Source organism: Pogona vitticeps, chromosome 2 (assembly GCF_051106095.1).
Source record: "Pogona vitticeps strain Pit_001003342236 chromosome 2, PviZW2.1, whole genome shotgun sequence".
Classification (NCBI taxonomy): Eukaryota; Metazoa; Chordata; class Lepidosauria; order Squamata; family Agamidae; genus Pogona; species Pogona vitticeps.
In genome coordinates, this window is record NC_135784.1 from 140,713,473 (window position 1) to 140,737,911 (window position 24,439).

A 24,439-nucleotide genomic window follows, 5' to 3' on the forward strand; every position below is an offset into this window, starting at 1 on the left:
TTTGGGTCCTTCTTCTCAAACCCTAAAGCTGGCAAACAGGAGGCTCTCCTTGTGACGGAGTTTAACTTTGGCATTCTGGCAAAGGAAGGGTAGTTTCTATGTTCCCTCTCGTATAGCTTTGCTTCTGCATATTCTTTCTAATGCATCAGGTGCACACAACTTTCCCAACCAGAAGAAAAGCTGCAGCTCAGAAAGACAGACCTTTCAGTAAATAGAAATCGCTATTGGAAGGGGGGGTGGGATCCCCCCAAGCAATGATCACAGGCTGGGCTTTTCCTAATGAGATGATCAAGAAATGGCAAGTATCATTATTAAGCAGGTGGTGTCTGTGCAGAAGAAGAGTCTGTGAGGCTGAGAAATATATTGCTGTTTTACGACCCTCAAAATCTGCTGCCTGAGGCAGCTGCCTCCCTCCTCTTTGACCCCCAAGTGTATTCAGAATGCTGCCAGTTCAGATTGATGCCACGATGGACCACAGGTGTGGCATGCGAGGAGACGCTGCTTAGACTTCCACACCAGTTGTTTGGTTTGGTATTGCTTTTTTCAGTTCACTCATTTATACAGGAAAGCCAGATGACACCATTGATAGCCCACTGGATCCTGGTGTTTTCTGTATTGTCTTCTAGCGTTTTTCCAGTTCTGATTTGTGGTGACATTTTGAGTAATAAAACACATCTAGACTGGTAACCGATTGCTGAGGTTTTTCTGTATGGGTGTATAAAAACCTAAGACTAAGAATCTCAGGAAAAAAGTCCCACCCAGAGGCTTTTATGAATATAAGGTGACTCAGGGTCAGATCATATATTAAGGCAAAAATGTATTTCCTCCTCCACATCCTTTTAAGCAACTCAGCCCTTTCAGTGCTAAGTGCCTTTAAGTTTCCAAATAGTACATGGTCAAGTAGTCTGTTCTGAAGGATATTTGGAAATGTCTTGCAGATTCAGGAGGAAGTTTTGCTTTTCATTTTTTCCTGTGATTTGCTACATGTTTAAAGCTCTCATAAACATCTGACTGTTTAATGTTTAATCATTCTGGGCAATTTTTTCAACTGAGTCCACACCGCAATTAAACTTGCTACAAGTCATATTGGAATCACAAGTCAACTACATATGTCATTAACACCATCCTCTTCTACCACTCTTCTTAATTTTTTTTTTCGGAAAGTGACATAATGTTAAATGTTATGACTATTTTATGTAAATATGTTTTTATCTTTGAATAGTATTATCTATTTGCATTTCATTACTTCTATTTTTTCTTTGGTTAAATTGTATTTTAAGCTTGTTGGTTACACATGTTGTAAAATGCCCAGAGTAGCCTTCGGCCAGAGTAGCCTTCAGCCATAGCCTTCAGCCAGTATAAAAAGTAAATATATAAATAATCATAAAAACATATGAAACTGCAGAGCTTCTCTGATTCAGTGCTATCATGGAAAAACATAAGAAAAAATTGTTTGGAGGAGAGAAAATAAATGCTCACTTGGGGGGATATTCCTGCTCTACTGTCATACTATGCTCTAAGGCAAGGGAGGCCAATACAGTGGGAACATCCCTCAAGTAACTGGCTCCTGTCTCTCTTCCAAATTAAAAAATATATATTATGTCTTATCAGGATAACAATATGTCAGATAAGCACTACAGATTCACAAGTCGTTATCTCAATTTAGTGCTATGTCACTTGCCAGTTTTTTTGAAAGTCACCCCACTGTGAACATCACCAAAAGATACAACTGCCCCTGCCCCTTTGGACCAATATAGTTGACTACACATGCCAGAAACTGAAAAAAAAAGTGATACAAGCAGAATTGGTTAAAAACCTACTAGCCCTGCCTGCTGAATAAAAAAGCAACAAATGCCCATGAAAACAGGCTTACGCATGATTAGGTGTACATCATATAGTTGATGGAAAATACATCAAATTTATCTGTGCCAACTCTGGAACAAACCACAGGGTAAATTGCAGTGTAGGTGCACACGTATTCCATTTTAAGAAGTACTATATGGAACCAACTTAATTTAATACAACTTTGAGATGATTTAATGCAACTTTGAGATGATTATGGAAAAGCAATGCCTCTTACTGGGCTAAAGGAGCCTAATGTAAAGTTAGCCAATGAATAATAATATAGAAATGAACCTACCCAGCTTAAAGCATTGCTTATAGCAAGCTGTTTCTCAAAATCATGTCCTCGAGATCTAACCAGGAAAAGCCATCCAAATTAATCAGGGCATATCCACATAGGACCAAACTGAACAAATACTGCATCAGTGTAGGATTGCAAAAGACAATGTAGGAATGCAAAAGTAGTCCTGTGCCTTTTATGATCACATTGATAGGGAAGGCAGTCTGCTACATCATCCAGAGATAGAAGATGATACATGGGCAAGTCGTGATAGCAGCAGTCATACATAATCATCAGCTAGCATTTTGTCTGTTCAGAGGTATTTTGGTTCGAGAGGCAAGGGAGTGCCACATGGTCCTGAAACTTAGGACAACAGTTTGCTGCACTTCAGCCCCTTCATTTCCACAACACATTTGTAAACCCACTTCTTTAATTCTATCTCTAGACCTTGGGAGGTTTCCTTGCTTTTTGGATTTCCTCCATTTCCGATGGGTCTTGGGGGGTTCCTTGCTTTTTGGATTCCCCCCATTTCCAATGGGTCTTGGGGAGTTTGTTTGATTTTTAATTTTCTCCCCATTTCTGATCTTGCACAATCTGCTTGGTTTTTTCTTTCTTTCTTTGTCTTGTTTGCATTTGCAATGGGTCTTGCACAGTTGATTGGTTTTTGGTTTGTTTTCTTTGCATTAGGTCTTGTGTGCTTGATTGCTTTTTTCTTTGTCTTGTTTGCATTTGCAATGGGTCTTGCACAGTTGATTGCTTTTCTCCCCCCCCCCCTTCGGCTGGAAGGGATTAATCACATTTCCGACCAGTCTTGCAGTGATTTTTTGGGGGTGATTTTTTTCTTCAGCCAGAATGGATTAATTGCATTTCAGTGCCTTCCAATGGGAAATGGTGCTTCGACTTACGATCATTTCGAGTTATGACCATCTTCCTGAACCAATTAAATTTGTAAGTCAAGGCATCACTGTATATAAATGTGTGCATTCCTTGCTTCTAATCCTTATATACCACCCAATCTGGCTAACAAAAACCAATCATAAAACACAATATTGAGACAAAAACTATACAATAAAGTGAAAGATGCAGCAGGAAAAGCAATTGTATCAGATAAAATACACTCCTTTCATAAAACAAATGCCTGCCTAAACAGAAATATCTTTGCCATACAGCATGCAGTCCAAGAAGGTGCCAATCTAGCCTTCCAAGGCAGAAAATTACACAGTTCAGAGGCAGCTACTGAAAAGGCCCTGCCAAAGAAGCATGGAGTGTAATGTCAGAGGAGGAGGCTCATAAAAGCCAGTGTATAATTTTCTCTGATTGGGGGAGGAAGCTCATGTGATTTGTTTCATCACAAGAGGAGAAAATTCTGAGAGACTCTTCCTTTATAAGTAGGCCTTTCATAGTAGGTCAATTGTATCACAGAATCATAGACTCATAAGATAATGGAGTCGGAAGGGGCCTACAAGGCCATCAGATCCAACCCCCTGCTCAAGGCGGGAATCCAAATCAAAGCAGATCTGACAGATGGCTGTTCTGGCTTCCTCTTGAATGCCTCCAGTGTTGGCGTGCTCACCACCTCCCGAGGTAATTGGTTCCATTGTCGTACTGCTCTAACAGTGTATGGTTGCCAAGTCTTGGGGCACCAGCTAGAGTCTCAGGGAACTGCTACACCTCTCCAGATCCACACTGAGGAGACAAATCTCAAAGTGAGTGGTGCTGAAGGAAGAGAAAATTTGATGTCTTGTATTCAATTCTAGGCACACATTTTCCACCTATTTCCAGGTGGCGGCAGAGCTCAGTGTCTCAGTATGACTATGACCGTGTTCATATGTATATTGCTTCAAATGGAACGATGAGCCAGAAAAATGCATGACTTGCTGGCTCATTCCCCACCCCCACCCCTTTATTCCCAGCTTTTTGGTGTGCTAACATTTGACCTATCATTTAATTTTAAGCAAGGCAGGGAGTCGAGCACCAGAATCACGACTCATAACGCTTCTTGTTGCACATACCCTGGCAGCAGTGGAGAAAAGTCTGGGGAAAACCCTTCCCCCTCCTCATCTCTGGCCTGCCCTGCTTCTGTGACATCACAGGTTTGGACCCTGGTATCTCAGAAAACAGGAGCTGTTGACATGGTAACCCTGAGGTCTTGTTAGCAACCTATCTGTGATAATAGCTATCCTACTTTGGAGGAAATATTGCAACACAGTTACAAAATAATTCTAGTCCGTGCCCTTTACTCAATCAGTCCCCAAGAGATTAACCAAGCCCAAGATTCTAACATACAGTAGTTGAAACAATCGCACATCCTGTAACTTTCACAGGAAAGGATTCAGGCACAGAGAAGGAGGGTTATGGATTCTGGTTCCAATTATCCTTTAGTTCACCATAAGAATTCATGAAGCTCACAATCCATTTGTTAAAAATATTTATTCACCATTGTACTGCCAGGGCAATCAAAGCATTCTTTAAAACACAGATGTAATAGCTTCTTCGTTTGCACTTCCGAACTTCATTTCATTAGGAATGGAGGACATCGAATCCTAATCACAGTTAGGAATGTGATAACTTAGCATCATTCTTGTCAGATTTCATGCAGATTCTGTATTAGCTTCTGATACCCACCCTTCCTTATTTCTATGTGTAATTGTTTTGCACATTTCCCCCTATAAAAGTACACAATTTTCTAATATTCATATGATGAACACCCTGTTTTTCCCCATGGATGAAAGATTGCATTTTCTCAATGTGTTCATCTGCAGTGCATATTTCTGAAATCTATACATGGTTTTATAAGCATTTCCCCTCTTCTCAAATCTCACCATGGCACATGTAGAACTATACATGTTCCATATCAAGTGTATTTTTTTTAAAAAAATGGTTGCATGTACAATCAGTTATTCTCTAAAATTCTGAAGCTTTGGACTGCCTCCTTTGTCTCAGCTTTCTAGACCTGTATTAACTGTATGTAACCATACTTGAGATTAACATATAAAAATCAGAATCATCCACGATGGACCTCTTGCAGTCTTTCTTAGCAAGCAGATACTCTCTTTTGCATTCCCATTTTCATGACTGACCAAAAAACGAAAGCAGGCCTGGCAACTGTGTACAGAAACTGCATCACTCACATTGGCATTAGGCGACCAGTTGGACCCATGATAGCCCATGGGTCCTCATTCACTTGTTCAGGATGAGCAGGCATGGAGATTCATCCTGAACAAGTGAATGAGGTCCTCGCTCCTACTCAAGAGACAACAGACAGTTCCCATTGCACCCAATTCATTTCTTTCCTCAGATATAATCCTGGCCATGCCTAGAGATACATGTGTTTAGATGGTGAGAAGGTCTTATCGAGAATAACCAGCAGCGATTGCCAGTGGTAAGTTCCGTGACGGTTTGAGCTTCTGCAGTGGTAATAAGCAGCTTGATAGACTACAATTGTGTTTGCCTGGATCACATATAAGAGTATTCAATTCAAGTTCATGTTTGGAAAAGAAGTCCAGACCTATTTATCTGGAGCAAGTAAACAACAAAACAAAAAAATCCACATATTGGGACTTGGTGTTCAGCTTTCTTTACTAAAAGATTACTTCCTCACACACGTGAATATTCATCCTGTATAAATGCATAAAAGTCACTCTGTTCAATACACTCTTATCCATTCTAAGAGGGATTGCCCTTCCAGTGCTCCGTACACATGTACTATGATTATGCTTAATTTTGTACCTTTGCTGTCCAAAGTATTTTACAGATACAGCCTTAAGCGTCAAGGAACAAAGTGGGCCAATGTTTAAGGAATACACAACCACAGTACTGGTTACCCTTACAAACTGCCGAGGCATTCCAGATATCAGAGCACAGTGCTCCCTCAAAAATAAACATGAACATAAACACACACCCAAAAATGGTTAGCATACAATCAGGCTGGCAAATCAATTTTTTTCCTCTGGGCTCCGCTCAATGGGATACTGAAACCCAGGTTTGTCCTATTCCAGACAGGTAATCCAGGTCTATACATTTAAGGGTTTAAGGTACCAGAAACCCTTACAAAAAAAAAACTCTGCCAATTCCCTGTCTAGCCATTGTTTGTCAGAATTATAATCAATCTAAATTTATAGATATATGTTTAGAATGTGCCATGGACTAGCCTTGAGGCCCGATTGAATGGGAGACAAATGAAGCAAAGACTTAAACCGTTCCTGTTTTTTGCTCTAAAAGCATTAGATTGCCTCCATTGCAACCCCGCTCTTGAGAGTGTTCTGGCTCTATTTCCCAGAGTTTTGTTTCATGCTATAAACAAGGACTACTGTAATTTTGCAAGGCTATGGTGATGGTCATGGGGATTACTATTATAAGAAACAGAAAGAAATGTTACTGGTTCTCAGCTGCCATCACTATCCACACATCCCCCAAACACACATCCGCCCCATTAGTATTAGTGCAGGGGTTACTGACATTGCTTATAGACTTTGGACAAAACTTCATCATGCAGACATTTAGCTATTGCCTCCAAATCCATAGCAGGTTGTGCTTCATGCCCAGTTGTGACTACGCACCTCTTTTTCCTACCCTCAAATGCCTCAACCACACACCCGGAAGCAGTTGTGATGAAAGCACAGACACGAAAGGCTATGATAGTCCACCTAGGGCAGAACGCACACCACCTCCTGGACAATAATCTATTGAAACCACATCCTTTATGGCTGGGGCTACACATAGAACTGTGTAACTTTTGCATCTGTAAGACACTCGGGCAATTGCCAACTCCTTCACCCATGGAGTGGCCGGAGCATATGTTGAATTTATCAAGGAAGAGGCAAAGAACCAAGGCCCTCCCTTTATGAATAAAGAAGGCCTCTTCTCCCAAGTTCTCCTGTCTTTTCTCCTGAAGAATCCATCTGCCGCAGCCTGCTTTCTGAGGAAGGAAACTCCCAGTTTAAACCATGGCTGAAAAACCTGGCACTGCCAGAAAAGAGTTGCATGGCATTCTCATGGCTAGAGTGTGGCAGAGAAACCAGTCCATAGCTACAAACAGTCTCAAGCTCCAGTGTGACTCACTCCAGCCCAGCCACTCTTACCTCTGCAACATTTCTGCCTATTTTACCTGCCGTCCCTCCTGGGGACAGCCAAATGTTATCTGGCCCTGGCATGAACTGATAAAACCCAAAACAAAACTAGAAACAGTAAGGTAAATTGGGAGACTTTGGGGAGGAAGAAGGGGCAAGATGCCATGCTAATGAGATGTGTACTCAAGCTTAAAGTGCATCCTTCTTTCCCAGAAATGCTTCCTCCTTCACCTGTGTGAGTTCTTCTCACCAATGTCCTATATATTTAAAACGGATGCGGAAGTCTATAAGAACTGAGTCTCAGAGACACCCTTTCCTTGGAAAATCCAGTGGCGCAGTCCCTTTCTTTCAGCAACAGCTCCCCATCCACTATTTCATAAAGACAACACTGGAGAAGAGGCAATCCAGAGGAAGTTTGTATTCCGAACAGGATACACACCGAACTCAAGGCGTTGCAATTCTAGTTCCATGTGAACTAATCTGTGAGTGAACTCAGACATGGCGATAACCGAAGGTAAAGAGAAGGAAGCAATAAGCAGCCACAAAGGGCTGTCCCAACTGACACTATGTACTTCCATGACCCCTGACGGTGGTTTATTCGGGCTGGTTCTTCCCCTGGCAGGAAGAGATTCCTGCTGCAGCTGCCATCAGGGGTGAGCCAAGTGAGCACAAGGTGGAAAGACAAGGTGCCTGAGAAGCAGGCAGGCAGACACACTTTCAGCCAAAACCAATGGCCTACAGATGCATAAAGCTTTATATAAGACCAAGATGTCTTCTCCATCCAATCGCCATCCAACCTAGAAGGATATTTTCTGGACTGTGTAACTGAAAGTACTGCAAGACATTCAGTCAGACACATACAATTATGGGGCGGCAAGAAGTCTTTAACAACTAAGCCCACTGAAATTCAAATTTCTAGACCAGGCCAGGGCCTCATGCCCACTGGGCAGCAAAGAAAGTCGGAAAAAAAAACATATTTGACAATACCCGCCAGCAAACTCTAGAAATCAGCACCGACATACAAAATGAGCTGAACTACATTTCCCAATACAGAGATGTTGAAAGCCGGGACCTACCCAGAAATACATCATCATGCTGGCAGCCAGGATGTCCACAGAGCAACGGAGAGGCGATCTGGCCCAGGCAGCTGGCTCTCCTGACCCAGGCTCTTTCTGTTCTGGGATGCCGAGTGGGGTTCCCCCTTTCAGAGGTGCAGCCCTGTTGGCCCCAGAGGCAGGCCACCGCGCGCCTCAGAGCTGCATGCCATGGGTATCCAACGTGCCAGCCTGGTGCAGGAATTGCAGGTGGGGGAGTGAGCTTGGGGAAAGGCTTCCAGATGGTCAAAGGAGAGGCGGGAACAAGACCCTGACAACAGGCGGTTGGGGTGAGCTTGAGGCTGGCCACAGTAAAATGCCCCAGCCCCTTTAGAGGGGAATGCCGGAGAAGCAAAGCCAGCTCAGAAGCTTTGGACCTGTTCTTCTCTCGCAGAGCTGGAGCAGGGCTGCCTCACAAGCACAAAGGGAGCTGCTGGATGTATGGCTCCAGTCGGAGGAATTGGTGCCTGAGCTATCCAGACCGGCAGGCTAACTTGACGGGTTTGCTACCAGATGGGATGGGTGGGTGGGGTGGAAGGGTTCTGCTGTGGAGATGTGTGTACGTGTGTGAGAGAAAGCCAGAGAGAGAGAGAGAGAGAGAGAGAGAGAGAGAGAAAGTGTGTGAGAAAGAGAATGAGAGAGAGAGAGAGAGGGAGAAAGAGGCAGCTGGGAGCGGAGGCTCCCGCCGCTCTGACACTCTGCAGTGTATGTCCTGCCTCAGCATTTTCCAAGCTACCCTGTCAATAAGGGAACTGGCCGCTCATGTAATTAACCTGTGAGGTGCCAGCTTTCTGCTTGCTACTGCTGCTGAGCTTCCAGACATTTTCTCTGCACTCTGCTCTTGCCCAGTGACTAGAAACAGTTCCTGCCATGGCTAAGGGAGACCAAGGGGCAGCAGGAGGAGCTTCTGTTTTATAGGGCACTCTCCCTTCAGGCTTGCAAGAGGAGTCCTTATACCTAGACTCTAGAAAAAGAACTGACTAAAAGCAGGCTCTCACTGTGGCAACTGTGGCAGGAAGCATTAACTTCCAACCAAATGCTTGGTAAGCATTTAAGAGCTGTGTTATCTGTAATCTTGCTAGCTTTGCAGGTGCCATATTCAGAGTGGAAGAAGAGTTTCCAAGATCTCTCTCTTTCCCCCCCTCTCTCCCTCCCCTCTCTCTTTCTGTATGTGTGTGTGTGTGTGTGTTTGTGTGCTGGGCTGCTGCTGATGGCCACAAGGGAAAGACTAGGGTTCAATTGGATTTCCAAGCAGCAGTATGTTGGGCAAGATTCCCATGCTCTGTCTTCAGCTTATATTGTTCAGTGTCTGCTCATGCCCTGGCTAACTGCAAGGGTACTCCAGCTCCAGTCTCAGGTGAGGATCTGACAAATGCAGATTGCCTTGGAGGCTGCCACCGGACTGTATCTGTTCCTCTTCCACTGCACTTCCTCCATCACAAGTGCATGCTTTCACAGAAGGTCCCCAGCCACACCAGTATCAAGTGTTCACTGAAACCCAGACCTCCCTCTATAGCACATTGCCCTCTACTATTAATGCATCCCTGCCCTAGACACACCTCCAGATCAGAAGATAGACACAGTGCACCCTTAGGTTGCCTTAGTAACCTTCATTCTGTTGGCAAAACATTCACAGTCTGCTGGAGCCCAATCTCTCAGCTTTGGCAGTCCTTTTTCAGGAGGAAACTCCCTGTGCATTTTAAGGGAGAGCTTATTGTGATTGCCCAGTAGCCTCTGGGAGTGATTAAAGTGTTTGTGTGTTGTCTGTGGGTGGTGGCAAAGGCACCAGAAACCCTTTGAAGAGACAAGAAAGCCTGGTTTTGAACTTCTCCTGATGGTTCTTGCAAGAGGCTCTTGGTCTGTTTCTTTCCTTTCCCTGACTGGAAATGTCCGGTGCAGCCTGAGTTGAGAAATGTTGCTTCTATGGACCATAACGCCCAGAATACCCTAGGCAAGAATTTAACAAGTAATGATTGAAAAAATAAATACTGAAATACAATGCATGATATGACACCATGCTGTGCATTTCTCCACAATGCTTCACGTTGGTGGCTGTTGGTCATTGAGGAATGCAGAGAACAAGAACTTCGTAAGGTGCATCATCGTCGCCAAGAGAAGTGGTGGTGAGAGGAAATGGAGCAGCCGCCTTTGGGCCAGTCACACAGCATCCAGCTCCATCCTGACTATCAGTGGACACTGGGGCACATGAGACGTCTGGATATGAAACCATGTTTTTAGTTAACCATGGCAATTATTCTCTCAGCTACCAGGAAGAGAAGAAGGAAATAGGCAATGGGGCAAACAGTCTTAAGGCACAGAGGTGGGGTGCTACTCATCAGACACAACTGCTATGTACTCTGGGAGATGTGGGGAGTCTTTTGTTGGCCCTCCAAGTATTTTGCACCACCTCTCCCATAATCCATAATCACCACATTTGGCTGCGGCTTTTGGGAGTTGAAGTCCAAACAATCTCGGGAAGCCAGTTGTCACCTGCCCTGTGATACAGGACACACACGCTGTCCCATTCAAGTACACCAAGTTTCAGAGGGCACACGTCTCCTGTCACAAGAGAATTACCACCTGCCTCTCAAATGCATTTGAGAAGGGACCCATCTGTGTGCTTGAGATACTCACAAAGCTCACAACCAGTCTTCTGCTAAGGCCTATGTATGTGTAATATTACAAAAGATGAAAATGCTTTTATCCCTTTAACATCTCACATGTTTTTTTTTTCTGGCACTGCTTCTCCTCCTATAGCATGTTGGGGATGGGAAACTTGCACCTGTTAAATCCTGCTCCCTCCCTCCCTCCCTCCCTGCCCACCTCCTCCTCCATAGCTCTCAAAGGGAGAGAGAGAGGGCTTGTCCTTTGGGGAATATGATCATCAAGCCAAGTGCTTTGCTTTGCGGCCTTTGATTTGCTTCTTGGTTAATTCATACAGTGCTTTGATTGGTCTATGGCACAGCTGCTGTTTTGCATTGTGGGATTATACCCCAGTGTGCAATTCTCCAGAGTTCAGCGCTGTGCATAGCTATTCTTGCCCGTCCTGAATTACGGTTCAGGGACTGACATTAACCCCCTCCATCAGCTACAGTGTCAGAAGAAAGCTGGAGAACTGCACGGGAGGCACAGCATTCAGCCATCAATCAAGCTACTGACAGCTGGATGTTTTGAAGCCAAGGCCCTGACTCTGCTCAGTGAGGACAGGCCCAAGGAGGCCGAAGCCTGAGGCTCCAAGGCTTTTTCTCTCCCCCTCCCTCTGTGGCCTTGGGCGCAGCCTGTGTCACACTGTGTACAGAGAGACTTTGGGGCACGAATAACTCCCGAATGTGGCCTACAGTAAGGAGCGACTTTTGTCCAATAGGATCACACACCATCCATCTGCAATTAGCACCCTGGGGGAATCACACACACCTGCTTGGCACCAAGGATGGACTGTCGTTTTTGGTTAATGAGGCTGAATGGCGCCACTCAAAAGCTCAGGTGGGAAACTCACATTAAACAAGCAAACCAATCAACCCGTGCTTCAAACTGCTTGGAATAGTCTCCCCCAACCGGGTGCCCTCAAGATGTGTTGGACTTCAACTCCGATTGCCGGCAGGCCCAGGATGATGGGAGTTGTAGTCTCATAACTGGCAGGCATCTCAGTGGGGAAGAAAATCCTGGGAAACCTCGGCTTCTTTATAATACTTTGGAAGCTGTCACATCAATGGTCCATTTAGCCCAGCACTTTCAACCCTGAACAAGAGCAACAATCCACCGCTTCCCACAGAATATTTTTTTTCTAGCCGTACTTAGAGATGTTGGAGACTGAACTTGAGTTGCTATACAGTACATGCAAATATAAAAACTTGTATCACTCGTTCTAGTCAGGAGGGGCAACTGAGGAGCCTAACGCTGAGGGAGGTCCGGAAAGAAAAAATAAGAAACCGGGCCTTCTTGGCAGTGACTCCCTGTTTTTGGAACAATTTCCTTTCCGAGATTTGTTTGGCCCCTTCGCTGGGCTTTTTCAAAAGCCAACTTAAGACCTGGCTATTCAGACAGGCCTTCCCCCTGGGCACCACTTAATTTCTTCTGATTCTCCATCTTGAATGATTATTAATTGCTGTAAATTGTGGTAAAATTGTTTTATGTCAATTGTTTTTACTTTGATTGTTGTGAGCCGCCCAGAGTAGGCCAAGTATAGATGGGTGGCATATAAGTCAAACAAACAAACAAACAAACAAACAAACAAACACCAATGGTCACACGTTCCACTGAACAATCATGGGGAAACAACAATCACCTATAAGCTTCCCCTAGTTTATAAGAGCTGGATGAAAGTAGCTTAAGCAAACAAGGCAAACACATGTAGCACCTTCTGCAATACACACTTTTAAAATTTGCTTTGGTTTTTTCAAAAGAAGAATCACTGATTAATTTCTTGCCAGAAATGGATGACATTTGTAAGGGAAGTTGCTCCTTCTGAAGGACTCAGTTGCCCAATTTCAGAAGAAGAGATGCACAAGTCTTGTGCAACTGCATAATTTATCTAAAGTCTGGATATTTTTTAAAAAAGCCACTTATCCTTTAGAATTCTTCCCCCTTTTTTGCACACAATTGTTGTGAAATTTACATATGCAAAAAAAACCCTGCAACATTTCAAAGAGTTGTGTGCAATATTTTTGGGTGTGGGAAAGGAGTGTTTAAAATTGCGCTATGTACAGGATTCTCTTCCCTGTCTCAGAAGAATCTGTGTGGGGAGGGGGTTATGATAAATGTGGCTTTTAATTTCCTTTAAGAAAAAATATCTATCATAAATTGGAAAATGGGAAGTCATGGAAAATATAATAGGACAGGAGTGGATGATGGCTCTAGAAAATACAATCAGCAGCAGAAGACTTGATCAGCCAGCATTTTCCAAGCTAGAAACAGCCCCCTGGCTCCCACAGACTGAACTGAAGCACATTTAACTCTCCTATTTCTAAGTAAGGCTAGTGAGAAACACAGTCAACTTGGGTTCTTTTGAGAGAAAGGCAAGATAGAAATATTTGAAATAAAATAGAATTAATAAATAAATAAGGCTAGCAAAGTCCTGTAAGATATCATTCCAACATCTCACTCCAAAGCATTTTCTCTTCTCCCATCACCCCTCTCCTCCAGTTTCCTTACATGGAGAATTTAGTGAGAAATGTGTCAGTTTCTGGAGACATGTTTTGTCTCAGAGTCCTCCCTAATCCAGGTTTTGATTCAGTCTGCTTTGCACAAGCACCACCTCAGTTGGATCTTATCCTGAATCTGGCCAAAGCAGTTACAGTAATTCCAAAGGAGAACGATGGGGCAGGTTGCTTCAAGTCTTCCTAGGTTTTTATAGCTTATTCACTTTTTGATAGAATAACCAAGAATAACCAATAACTAGAGCACGAAGCTAGTTTCTTCACTTGTGGGATGTTTGTGATTTGGAAGCAGAAAAAGAGCTAACACTGAATGTTAGCAATGGCAACAGCAGGAAATGCTAGAGAGTTTCACAATTACAGTAGTACCTCGGTTTATGAACATCTTGGTTAACATAATTTTCGGTTTACAAACTGAAATCCATTGAAAATAATGCCTTGGTTTATGATTTTTTTTTCACAGTACAAAGCAAGTTTCTCCCAGATGTATTGTGCCTGGAGGTTTATAGCGCCACCCCCGTTCCTATGGCAAACTGTGTTTCGGTTTACAAACTTTTCGCATTACATAACGTCCCGGAGAATGCATTAAATTAGTAAACCAAGGTACGCCTGTAATTTATAAGGTTAACACATCAGCAAAAGTATCACCAGAGTACCTGGAAAAAACATTAATATGTAGCATATTTTCACCAATGAAAAGCTTCCAGGAGAAAGAATTTGTTGTTGTTTAGTTGTTAAGTCGTGTCCAACTCTTCATGACCCCATGGACCCTTGTCATACTCCTTTCCCAGTTTTGACCCAATTAGTTCAAATATCCAGTTCTAACTGTTGCTTCCTGTCCCACATATAGATTTCTCAGGAGATAGCTAGCCTGTTCATTTTGCTTCATTGACTATGCAAAAGCCTTTGACTGTGTGGACCACAGCAAACTATGGCAAGTTCTTAAAGAAATGGGAGTGCCTGACCACTTATCTATCTCCTGAGAAACCTATATGTGGGACAGGAAGCAACAGTTAGAACTGGATATGGAACAACTGATTGGGTTCAAAATTGGGAAAGGAGTACGACAAGGCTGTATATTATAAGCTTATTTAACTTATATGCAGAATACATCATGCGAAAGGCTGGACTGGATAAATCCCAAACTGGAATTAAGATTGCCGGAAGAAATGCCAACAACCACAGATATGCAGATGATACCACTCTGGCAGAAAATGAGGAGGAATTAAAGAACCTTGTAAGCTGAGGGTGAAAGAGGAGAGTGCAAAAAATGGTCTGAAGCTCAACATCAAAATAAATAAATTTTTAAAAAACTAAGATCATGGCCACTGGTCCCATCACCTCCTGGCAAATAGAAGGGGCAGATATGGAGGCAGTGACAGATTTCACTTTCTTGGGCTCCCTGATCACTGCAGATGGTGACAGCAGCCACGAAATTAAAAGACAACTGCTTCTTGGGAGGAAAGCGATGGCAAACCTTGACAGCATCTTAAAAAGCAGAGACATCACCTTGCCAACAAAGATCGGCAGAGTCAAAGCGATGTATGGAAGTGAGAGCTGGACCATAAAGAAGGCTAACCGCCAAAGAACTGATGCTTTTGAATTGCGGTGCTAGAGAAGACTCTTGAGAATTGTGGTGCTAGAGAAGACTCTTGGACTGCAAGGAGATCAAACCTATCCATTTTGAAGGAAATCAACCCTGAGTGCTCACTGGAAGGACAGATCCTGAAGCTGAGGCTCCAATACTTTGGCCATCTCATGAGAAGAGAAGACTCCCTGGAAAAGACCCTGATGTTGGGAAAGTGTGAAGACAAGGGGAGAAGGGGACGACAGAGGATGAGATGGTTGGACAGTGTCATGGAAACGACCAACCCAACTCTGGGAGGCAGTGGAAGACAGGAGGGCCTGGTGTGCTCTGGTCTGGGGTCACGAAGAGTTGGACACAACGACTAAACAACAACTATCTTGTGGCCACAGTTGAACCTGACAATTCATTAGTAGTATCTGATGTCCAAAAAGTAGGTCTGTTGCCCCAAAAATGTGAATCTCCTTCACTCATAGGCACATAAAAAGCTACCTTATCCCAGCTCAGGCTCTTTTGTCCATCCGTGTTCCTATTGTGTTGTCATCTTATAGGCAGCAGTTGTCTGACACCAGAGACAGAAAACCTCCTTGTCACCTAAGTGCCCAAGCTCTGGGGGCTTGGGGGAGGCACATTGTTGCACCCAGTCCTATCTGAAGGCTGCATGGAGGCCCCAAATTGGAGAGTTATGCCGTTTTTAAAAAGGCCAATTGGAAGTTCCCAGATGGGAACTTGTGGATTTGGATAGGAGGGCTTTAGTGAATATCCTTGGGTCCCAGGGAGGCCTCCAGGATTTGCAATCCCCCCAAAAAACAACCCCCCACAAATCTAATATTTAATGGTTTAAAAATCACAATGTTTCATTTCATTTTTTTAATAATAGGGACCACAGTTGGTCTAGCCCTGTGCTAATGGGATATGCTATTCATTAAACCTGGGACCTTTAGCACATAAAATATGGTCTTGGTCTCTTCCCAGTCAGCTGATACAACAGTTATTTAAACATCTGCCCAGGAAGCCTCAGCTTTAAATTTCAGCATAAGTTGTTATAGCCTTTGACATCATTTTAGATAGGTAGGTAGGTAGGTAGGTAGGTAGGTAGGTAGGTAGGTAGGTAGGTAGGTAGGTAGGTAGGTAGGTAGGTAGGTAGGTAGGTAGGTAGGTAGGTAGGTAGGTAGGTAGGTAGGTAGGTAGGTAGGTTGTAGGCAGTCAGTCATACATATGACAAAGGCTGTCATACAGAAGATGGGCAGGTTCTGTTCTCAATTATTTTAGAGTGCAGGCCATAAAAAGCAGGCTCAAGTTACAGGAAGCTAGATGAATATCAGGAAAAATGTCCTAATGGTTAAATCAGTATGACAATGGAACCAATTCCCTAGGGAGGTGATGAATGCTCTAACTCTAGAAGTCTTGAAGAGAAAGTTAGACAGCCATTTGTCAGATACACTTTGGCTTGGACTGTTGGACTGAACATAGGGTTGGACTTATTGGCCTTATAGGCCCCTTCCAATTCCATTATTCTATGACTTTGTTGATAGATGCCCCAGCTGGCTATTTCTCAACCTGTGTCTGCAATACAGGAATAATAAGCATTAAAAAATGCCAGTTTACCTTATAGGGTTGTTGTAAGGCTTAGTGAGACAATATCCATGAAGCATGCAGAAAATTCCCAATGTGCTGTACAAATGTGTTCTAAATGTTATTATCACTTACTCCTGCTTTCTCAAGCTTCACTGCCAGATTCTGGGATGCTAGCGTTATAGATAAGAGTCATCAGATGGCATCAGACCAAAAGGTCTTGTCTTTTGAGATTAAAAATGAACCTACGTGGAATTTGTTCCTGGGTGAATCTAATAGAGAAGGGTGATCTTGTCAGCTATTTTTACATCTTTCCTAAGTAACTGCCACTCACATAGGACAAAGAGAAGCTTTCTGAGTCACTTTTCAGCTCACAGACTCTCTCCCTTTAAGTCTTCTGGGAAAGAGAAAGGAAAAGATGGTCGTACCTTTGGAATCAGCCAAGCTTCCCCCGTGGTGTTCACTCACTTTGGGCTCTCTAAGAAAGGAAACAGAGAGAATAAAGAATTAAAATCAATTATTGTTATGGCTAAAGCACCCACGGTCGATGCCATTTGCTCACTGACTGGCAACATTCTTTCCAAATATGCGTTTTTATCTTCCTAGGAGTTTCCGGAAACCTGCCCAGGCTTCAGAAATGGAACAGCAATATAAGTCCTGTTCATGCCTGCACGAACGAACTAAGGAGACAGATGCAAGTCAAATGGATTTGATTGAAACACACAGCGATCTGGCTTTGTTTATTTATTACACTTATATGATCCACCTCATTCTCTCAGCAACCCCAAAGTGACAATTTAGTTTCACCACCGCCCTGTTGCAAAGCTAGGCTGTAGCACGTCATCCAGGCACCCACTCCAAAGATGTCACGTGACATTTTGACATTAAAGGGTCACGTCTCCCAGATACTCCTTTCCTCATGACTACAGGGAGATGTGCCTCCTTTTGAGACATGTCTATTCACTGCTGCCCCTCCTGCCTCCCTGTGCAACAACTCCAGTTGCTGGCACACCACACGAACATGCTAATTCTCATAAATCAAATACTTTGTATGAGTAAGGTTTGGAAACTTAACCTCGACGAGCAGAAGGCTTGGGCAGCCAAGGAACTTCAGGCTTGCAGGAAGAGGTAGAGTAATCATGGCTGAGATATACTAACACAGAGCTCTGTGCATCTGGTGTACCATGTGACCCATGGAACGTCTATAGACACTTTATTTCCGATGTGAATGAGTGAATTTTTAGAACTTTCATTCCAACCAAAGCACAGAACCAAGGCCCGGGGATTCTTTCTTTCTTTCATAGAGAGCTGAATCCTTTGTGTCTGCTGTTTTGCTCCTGGTGACTGCAGTTTTGATTCCCTAATATCAGCGCTGATTTGGGAGAGGCTCTTCTCAGCAAGTCGCGATAGAGGCTATATCCACCTTATGTTGTGACTCTTCTCTTGTTCCTTGCATTCACAGCTTGGCACTATTCAAGGATTCCTGGGTGTTCTGTCTGTGTGCCATGCAGTATGGAGATCAATTATGGAAATTCCTACCTCTATGAACCTAATTTAAGGAGAGCCATAGCTCATTAGGCCAGGGCTCACTTCCATTAATGCCATGATGATCTCCACCCCCCACCAGTGGTGAATCTTCTCTGTTATTTGGCATTGCAGTAATGTGACCACTAGAGCTCAAGGCAAAGAAACTCTATGCTCTGTCTCCAGAAAGTACTACCTGCTATCATCCTGCAAAAGCTCAGGCTCAGTAAATACCCAAGGGCACCTATGGCTAAGATACAGAGCTCAGTTCTATCCCAAGGGTATGTATTGACTTGAGATGACAATTGCTTCCCTGGACTCCAATAGAGAAACCTGGCAGAGAAACATGAAGGGACCCAGACACATTGAAAAGACTCTTGAGAAATAAATAATAGAAGAAGGTTGATTTGGTGATGCCAGATGTCATTTTATTACCATGTCATCATATCTGCCAAGATTTGCACATTGCTAACTCAAACCCTAGCTAAACAAACATTGAGGATCTTCCAGGCCAGAAAAGTTTGTGTGTGGCATAGTTTGTGAGTATTGCATCATCTCAACAAGAAAATCTTGGTGGAGGACTGAGCAATTCCTTGAATTCACTGCTTAAGAAATCAATAGGGAAGAGTGTGAAGAGTTCATGAGACAACTATTTAAACATCCATGATAGCACAGAACTAGCAAACTAAGGACTAACTGGCAACTAATGGTCTTTTAATGGTTGTAAGCCACCTTGCATCCTTTTGAGGAGAAAGATAGTGTTAAAAAATACGTAAATAAAATAAATGACAGGTAATGTCATTTAAAGTTAAGTGTCATGCTTATCACTGCTTGTAATAGATGTAGGTGGCTGGTTTCAACTCAGGAGATGATGTGTCTTTGCAGAGATGGGGGAAGGACCTTCCCAAGGCTCTTGCAGTTCTTTACTTACTCCGTTGCCTTCTTTCAACCTTAGACTGCTATCCTGATGTTTGCTAATCTCTCTTCCTCCCTTCTCACACCTTTCTCTTGTCCCTCCAAGAATGATCTATCTTACCTTTATTCTCCAGAGACGAAAGAGGTAGCCATGGCTCCTGACATCTGCACCTTATTTAACTAAAAGTAAGACTTCTATTGCATTTTCTGTTTCAAACTTATTTCTCTACTAAACATGAACATTTCAATTGACTTTTAGAGTAGGTCTGAGTGCTTTAGAAAAGAGGGGTAGGTGTTCAGGCATTCCTTCCAAGTTTCCAAGGGCTGAATCCTGAAATAAATGTTGCTCTTGTGTGTGTGTGTGTGTTTCATTTACTCCCCAACATAAATTGGAGCAAGGAATTCAATTCTGTCCTCCCAGCTGCAAGGTAATGTTTGTTGTTATCAAGTCAAGTCATTTCTGACTTATGATGATCCCATGGATTAAACACCTCCAAAAAGTTCCTACCATGCAAGAGTATTATAAACTAAAGCCTGCATCTTCTTTTATTGAGTCAATCCATCCTACGTTAGGTCTTCCTCTTTTCCCACTACTTTTCCAAGATCTAGCAGTCAATTATTAACACTGGGGCGAATGGGTTCTCCACTTAAATTTTCTGGGTAGCACAGTGACATTCTTCACTTGGCTTTCTCTCTGTTCTTTTACTACTTGTGAAAAGCCTGTATGCAGGATGAGACAAGGGGTATTTGGAGCAAGGAAAGAATGGCAACTAAAATGGTAAAGGCAGAAATATTTTCTCCAGCTTTTAAAAAAATTCTCTCTATGCAACACCACATAATATAAAACTTCTAAATTCCACCTATCTACAGATTGGTTCTCTCATAACATAACCACTTATTTTACCATTTAACAATATTATACTTTATCTTGTTTATCAGTTTTCTAAAGATGGCCATTATAGGGAGAGTTTTAAGAGGCCAAACAGAAGAATTAGTTGCAAAAGTCCTCACGTAAGAAGCACCCACACCACCTCAGTAGTGGTTTAAAGATTATCAGACATATATACTGAATGCACAAGTACAGACTGAAATCACTACATGGTGAGAAATGGGAGAAGCCCCAGTAAAGCCAGTCCTTCTGGTTAGCAATTAGATTTACTGATGGGTAATACTGAGAATAAGATGGAAAACCACTGTGCCACAAGATAGTTATGATTTACAGTATATCACAGAAGTGAGTACACCCTTCATAAATATTTTAGTATATATTTTCATGCGACAATACTGGCAACAAAAGTGAAGCTCTGTTGAACTCCATGGCTGAGAGGGTTAAGGCAGTGCTGGAAAATAATGGTGGCCACACAAAATATTGACACTTTGTGCCCAATTTGGACATTGTCACTTAGGGGTGTACTCACTTTTGTTGCCAGCAGCTTAGACATTAAGGGCTGTATGTTGCGTTATTTTTGAGGGGACAGCACATTTACACTGTTACACAGTACAAGCTTTATACTCACTTCCTTACTTTGTAGCCAAGTGTCATTTCTTCAGTGTTGTCACATGAAAAGATATGCTACAATGTTTAGGAAATGTGAGGGGGTGTACTCACTTCTGTGATATACTGTATCTTGCCAGAAGCCTGTTTTGAAACTGATGTAGTAGATTGCTGATCAGCAGTTAACTGCAGCACTGCAGTGAAGACTCTGCTCATGACCTGAGTCCGATCATGGGCTCAGCTAGGCAGCTCCAGGCTGACTCAGCCTTACATCTTTCCGAGGTCAATAAACTTAGTAGCCAGCTTGTGTGGTGGGGAAGGGAATGTGCAGCTTGTATAATTAAAAGGTAGACCACCCAGAGAAAGCTTTAGTTGCTATGGGGCTGGTATAAAAGCACCACACTTTGCTTTACCACTCTCCTCACATTCTCCTACATCTGGGTTGGTAACCTGAGCATTCATCAGAGAAATAAATTTAAAAGGCTTCTGTCATTTCATCTAGCAAGTTCAGGTGCTCTTAAAGGTAAAGTCACATTTCCTTACAGTCGATACACCCCAAAGACTTAAGATAGGATCTCAAAATACAATTACATTATCCTGTTCTATAACATACTACCGAAAGAATAGAAAATAAAACCTGTGCAGGATCCAAATGTACAGATTTTTTTTAAAAAAACAGACTTACATTGTTAATACAATATACAGAAATATAACAAAAGTTACAAACATTTAACATTTAAACTAGCAATAAAACATTTAACATCATAATTCTTGGCCTTAAGGCAAATGCAGAGTTTTGTTTGCAATACAGTTTCTTTGCTTGTGATTTCCTAGTTTATCTCAGCCCCTCTGGATTCTGCAATGCTTTTAAAAAATTTTTAATGAATGAAAGCATAGTCAATTGTTGTGCACGGAAGACTATTTTCTCCTGAAATATCCCGCTCCTCTCCAATGAACAGGAACTACCTGCTATCTTTTCACAAACAGTTGCACTGCCTTAAGTCTTCTCTGGTAGCATATGTGTGGTGGATATACAAGAGTTGTCCAAGTGTAGACTTCTGTGGCAGAGCTAAAACATGAACTCGTAATTTCCTGTACTCTGGGTCATCAACACTCATGACACTGGTCTGTCAAAAGGGCACTCTTAGCATTTTCATAGACTGCCTAATTTCTTCCTTCCAATTTTAACAGTTTTTGCTCTCCCTCGCCCCACTCTATGAATGCATTCAGGACAGCTAGCAAATTCCATGGATTTTTTAAAATTATATTTTTGTTTTAAAAACGCACATCAGAAAATCTTTAGCACCAAGGCATGGGCAGCAGCCTCTATGTCCAGGAAGAGAACTACAGAATCCCAAGTAAATTATGCACCCTCTTCCTCCTCCTCCTCTTCCTCCTCCTCCATCCATTGGAGCCCTTTTGCTACTCCTGTTATGTGCTGCCTCCTCCTTTACAATTCCCAAATTAATGTTGCTGTTTAATTAAATTCATTAGCTCAGATTATCTGGCTACCTAACCTGTCCCCCCTTCTCTATTTTCTGTGCAAGCAAGAGTTAAGAGTTTCTTTATGGGCCATTAAAAGCATAATGTTTAATTTATCAGTGCATTCTCAGGTGGGTGGGTTGGTTGGTCCCAATGTCAACACTTTTAATTAAACGAGAAGAGCTTTTGCATAGGAAAGGGGCCACGTTTCCAGTAACTAATCAGGGAACCACTGGGTTGAGGGCTTTGCTGAGACAATCTAGGTAAACATTATTCTTCTTGAGAGATGCGTGTGACAAAATGAAGAAAAGACAACGGGGCAAAAGCAAGGCTGCTCACTGAACTCCAAGCTCTAGCAGCAGCACTTAACAGGTTATTTGCTCAGAGCAGTTCTCAAACTTTCCTACAAAAAATGCTCTACTAAATGCAAGTTATCTCTGTGCAGAACGTGTCTGCCTGTCACGACTCAAGTTCCTCTCTCATTCTTCCGCCCCTTGCAATGTATTCTTCACAGCGGTCACTAACTACAGTTGCCAGATTCATTCTAAAATACATGGTATCCTTTACTGAAAACTATAAATCCTTAGGAATACTCCCTCATTCCTGAATACTTACAAGAATGGAGTTGAGTGCCTCTGTTCTGAAAAGTTTGTTTGGAGAGCATTAGGGGTTTCTATTAAACTTTATGGCAAAAGAATCAGCATGCCTGTAATTGCACTGCAGAGCATGGAACAGACAAAGAACAGAGATAGTATGGTACATTTATTCCCTTTGGTGACATCCTGTTTTTGAATACTGTAGTCCATTGTACATGAGTTTATTCTTTCACAGAGTGCGGTGGGTTTAGCCTAGGGAGGAGAAGCCTGAGAGGGAGTTCATAGCCATCTTCCAATATTTGAAAGGCCGTCATGTGGAAGATGGAACAAGCTTGCTTTCTGCAGCTCTAGTGGGGTAGGATCTGAAGAAATGGATTGCAGTAACAAGAAAGGCGATTTTGACTGAACATTAGGAAGAACTCCCTGAGTGTAAGAGCAGTTTGCCAACATACTATTTCAGGAACTGGTGGACTCTCCTTTCTTGGAAGTTTCTAAACAGCAGTTGGATGGCCATCTCTCAGGGGCACTTTAGCTGTGGATTTCTTGTTTTGCCAGGAGGTTGACGACCTAAGGCCTCCTTCCAGCTCTACAACTGTATCATTCTCTTTGAGTGCATCAGCACTAGACAGCTACAATGGGTTGATATCACTTTTAGGGTCTTGGCTCCATGCTGCAGAATCTTGAGGTGTATACTTTGGGGAAATGCTTAGAATTCTCTACTAGAGAGCTCTGGCATCTTCCCCTGAACTACAGTGGAGAATTCTAAGTATCTCACCAAATGACAATTCCACGATTCCATAGGATGGGGCTTATGGTAGTTAAAAGGGCCTCAAGCTGTGCTATAACCACGTAGTATATATACACTCTCTGACAGTTTGGAAATTACAGTTCATGGAGAACATAAACACTTATTGGGACTTCGCATAAAGAACTTATCACACCAGAGTTAAAAACAAATAAAAAAACACACTAGCTCCTGCTCCATTATTGGATTTAATTAAAGATGTTGGTTGGTTCTCACTATTAAAGACCTAAACAGTTAGTTACCAGGGAAGTTTAAGGAATGTTTTCTTTCATAAAAACCTGCCTGGTTATTAGTCAGTCCTTCTGATCTTTCAGATTTATTTGTTTCTGTTGCCTGTTTTAACCTGGATTATACTCTCTTATACTGGTTTATACTCTCTCTGGCTTATACCACGTCTAGGGACATGGTGGAGCTGTGGGCTAAACCGCAGAAGTCTGTGCTGCAGGGTCAGAAGACCAGCAGTCATAAGATCGAATCCACGTGATGGAGTGAGCTCCCGTCGCTTGTCCCAGCTCCCGCCAAACTAGCGGTTCGAAATCATGCAAATGCAAGTAGATAAATAGGGACCACCTCGGTGGGAAGGTAACAGTGTTCCATGTCTAAGTCATACTGGCAATGTGACTACGGAAGATTGTCTTCAGACAAAATGCTGGCTCTATGGCTTGGAAACGGGGATGAGCACCGCCCCCTAGAGTCAAACACGACTGGACAAAAATTGTCAAGGGGAACCTTTACCTTTATACTCTCTTTCTACCAACTGCTGTTTCAGTATTTTGTATTCACTTGATTGATTGCTATTTTAAACCACACATAAATAACACTGTTTAACTGAAACGCCCAGCATCCTTCCTCACTGGCTTGGCTGGTGAGGGCTGATGGGAGCTGTAGTCCAATGACAGCCATAAGCCTGCACTTTGCCCAACCCTGCTTTAAATTTCTGTTTGCCTTTCTGAAAAATGCCTGAAGACCAGCTTACAAATGTCACAGTGGTTGAAATCCATCAATAAGTCGCAACTAGAGCAGG

The 24,439-nt window shown here is 42.8% G+C and overlaps 1 protein-coding gene across 7 annotated transcripts in view; it reads right to left on the reverse strand.

Annotated features, from left to right (window-relative positions):
- The window catches only part of RBFOX3 (RNA binding fox-1 homolog 3), a 471,477-nt gene that overhangs the window by 97,441 nt on the left and 349,597 nt on the right, over nt 1–24,439 (reverse strand). For 5 of the 7 annotated variants that reach the window (XM_072990695.2, XM_020813804.3, XM_020813819.3 and 2 more), the window contains one exon: nt 17,027–17,076. The exons of 1 other annotated variant lie outside the window; for it this stretch is intronic. Coding sequence is in view for 1 of the 6 variants with exons in the window: in XM_020813794.3 (XP_020669453.1) it covers nt 8,268–8,285 (18 nt within the window). In the remaining 5 variants the exon portion in view is untranslated. Of the gene's footprint in view, nt 1–8,267; nt 16,998–17,026; nt 17,077–24,439 lie in introns of those variants that run through there. One more of the 7 variants, XM_020813794.3, reaches the window with a different exon arrangement.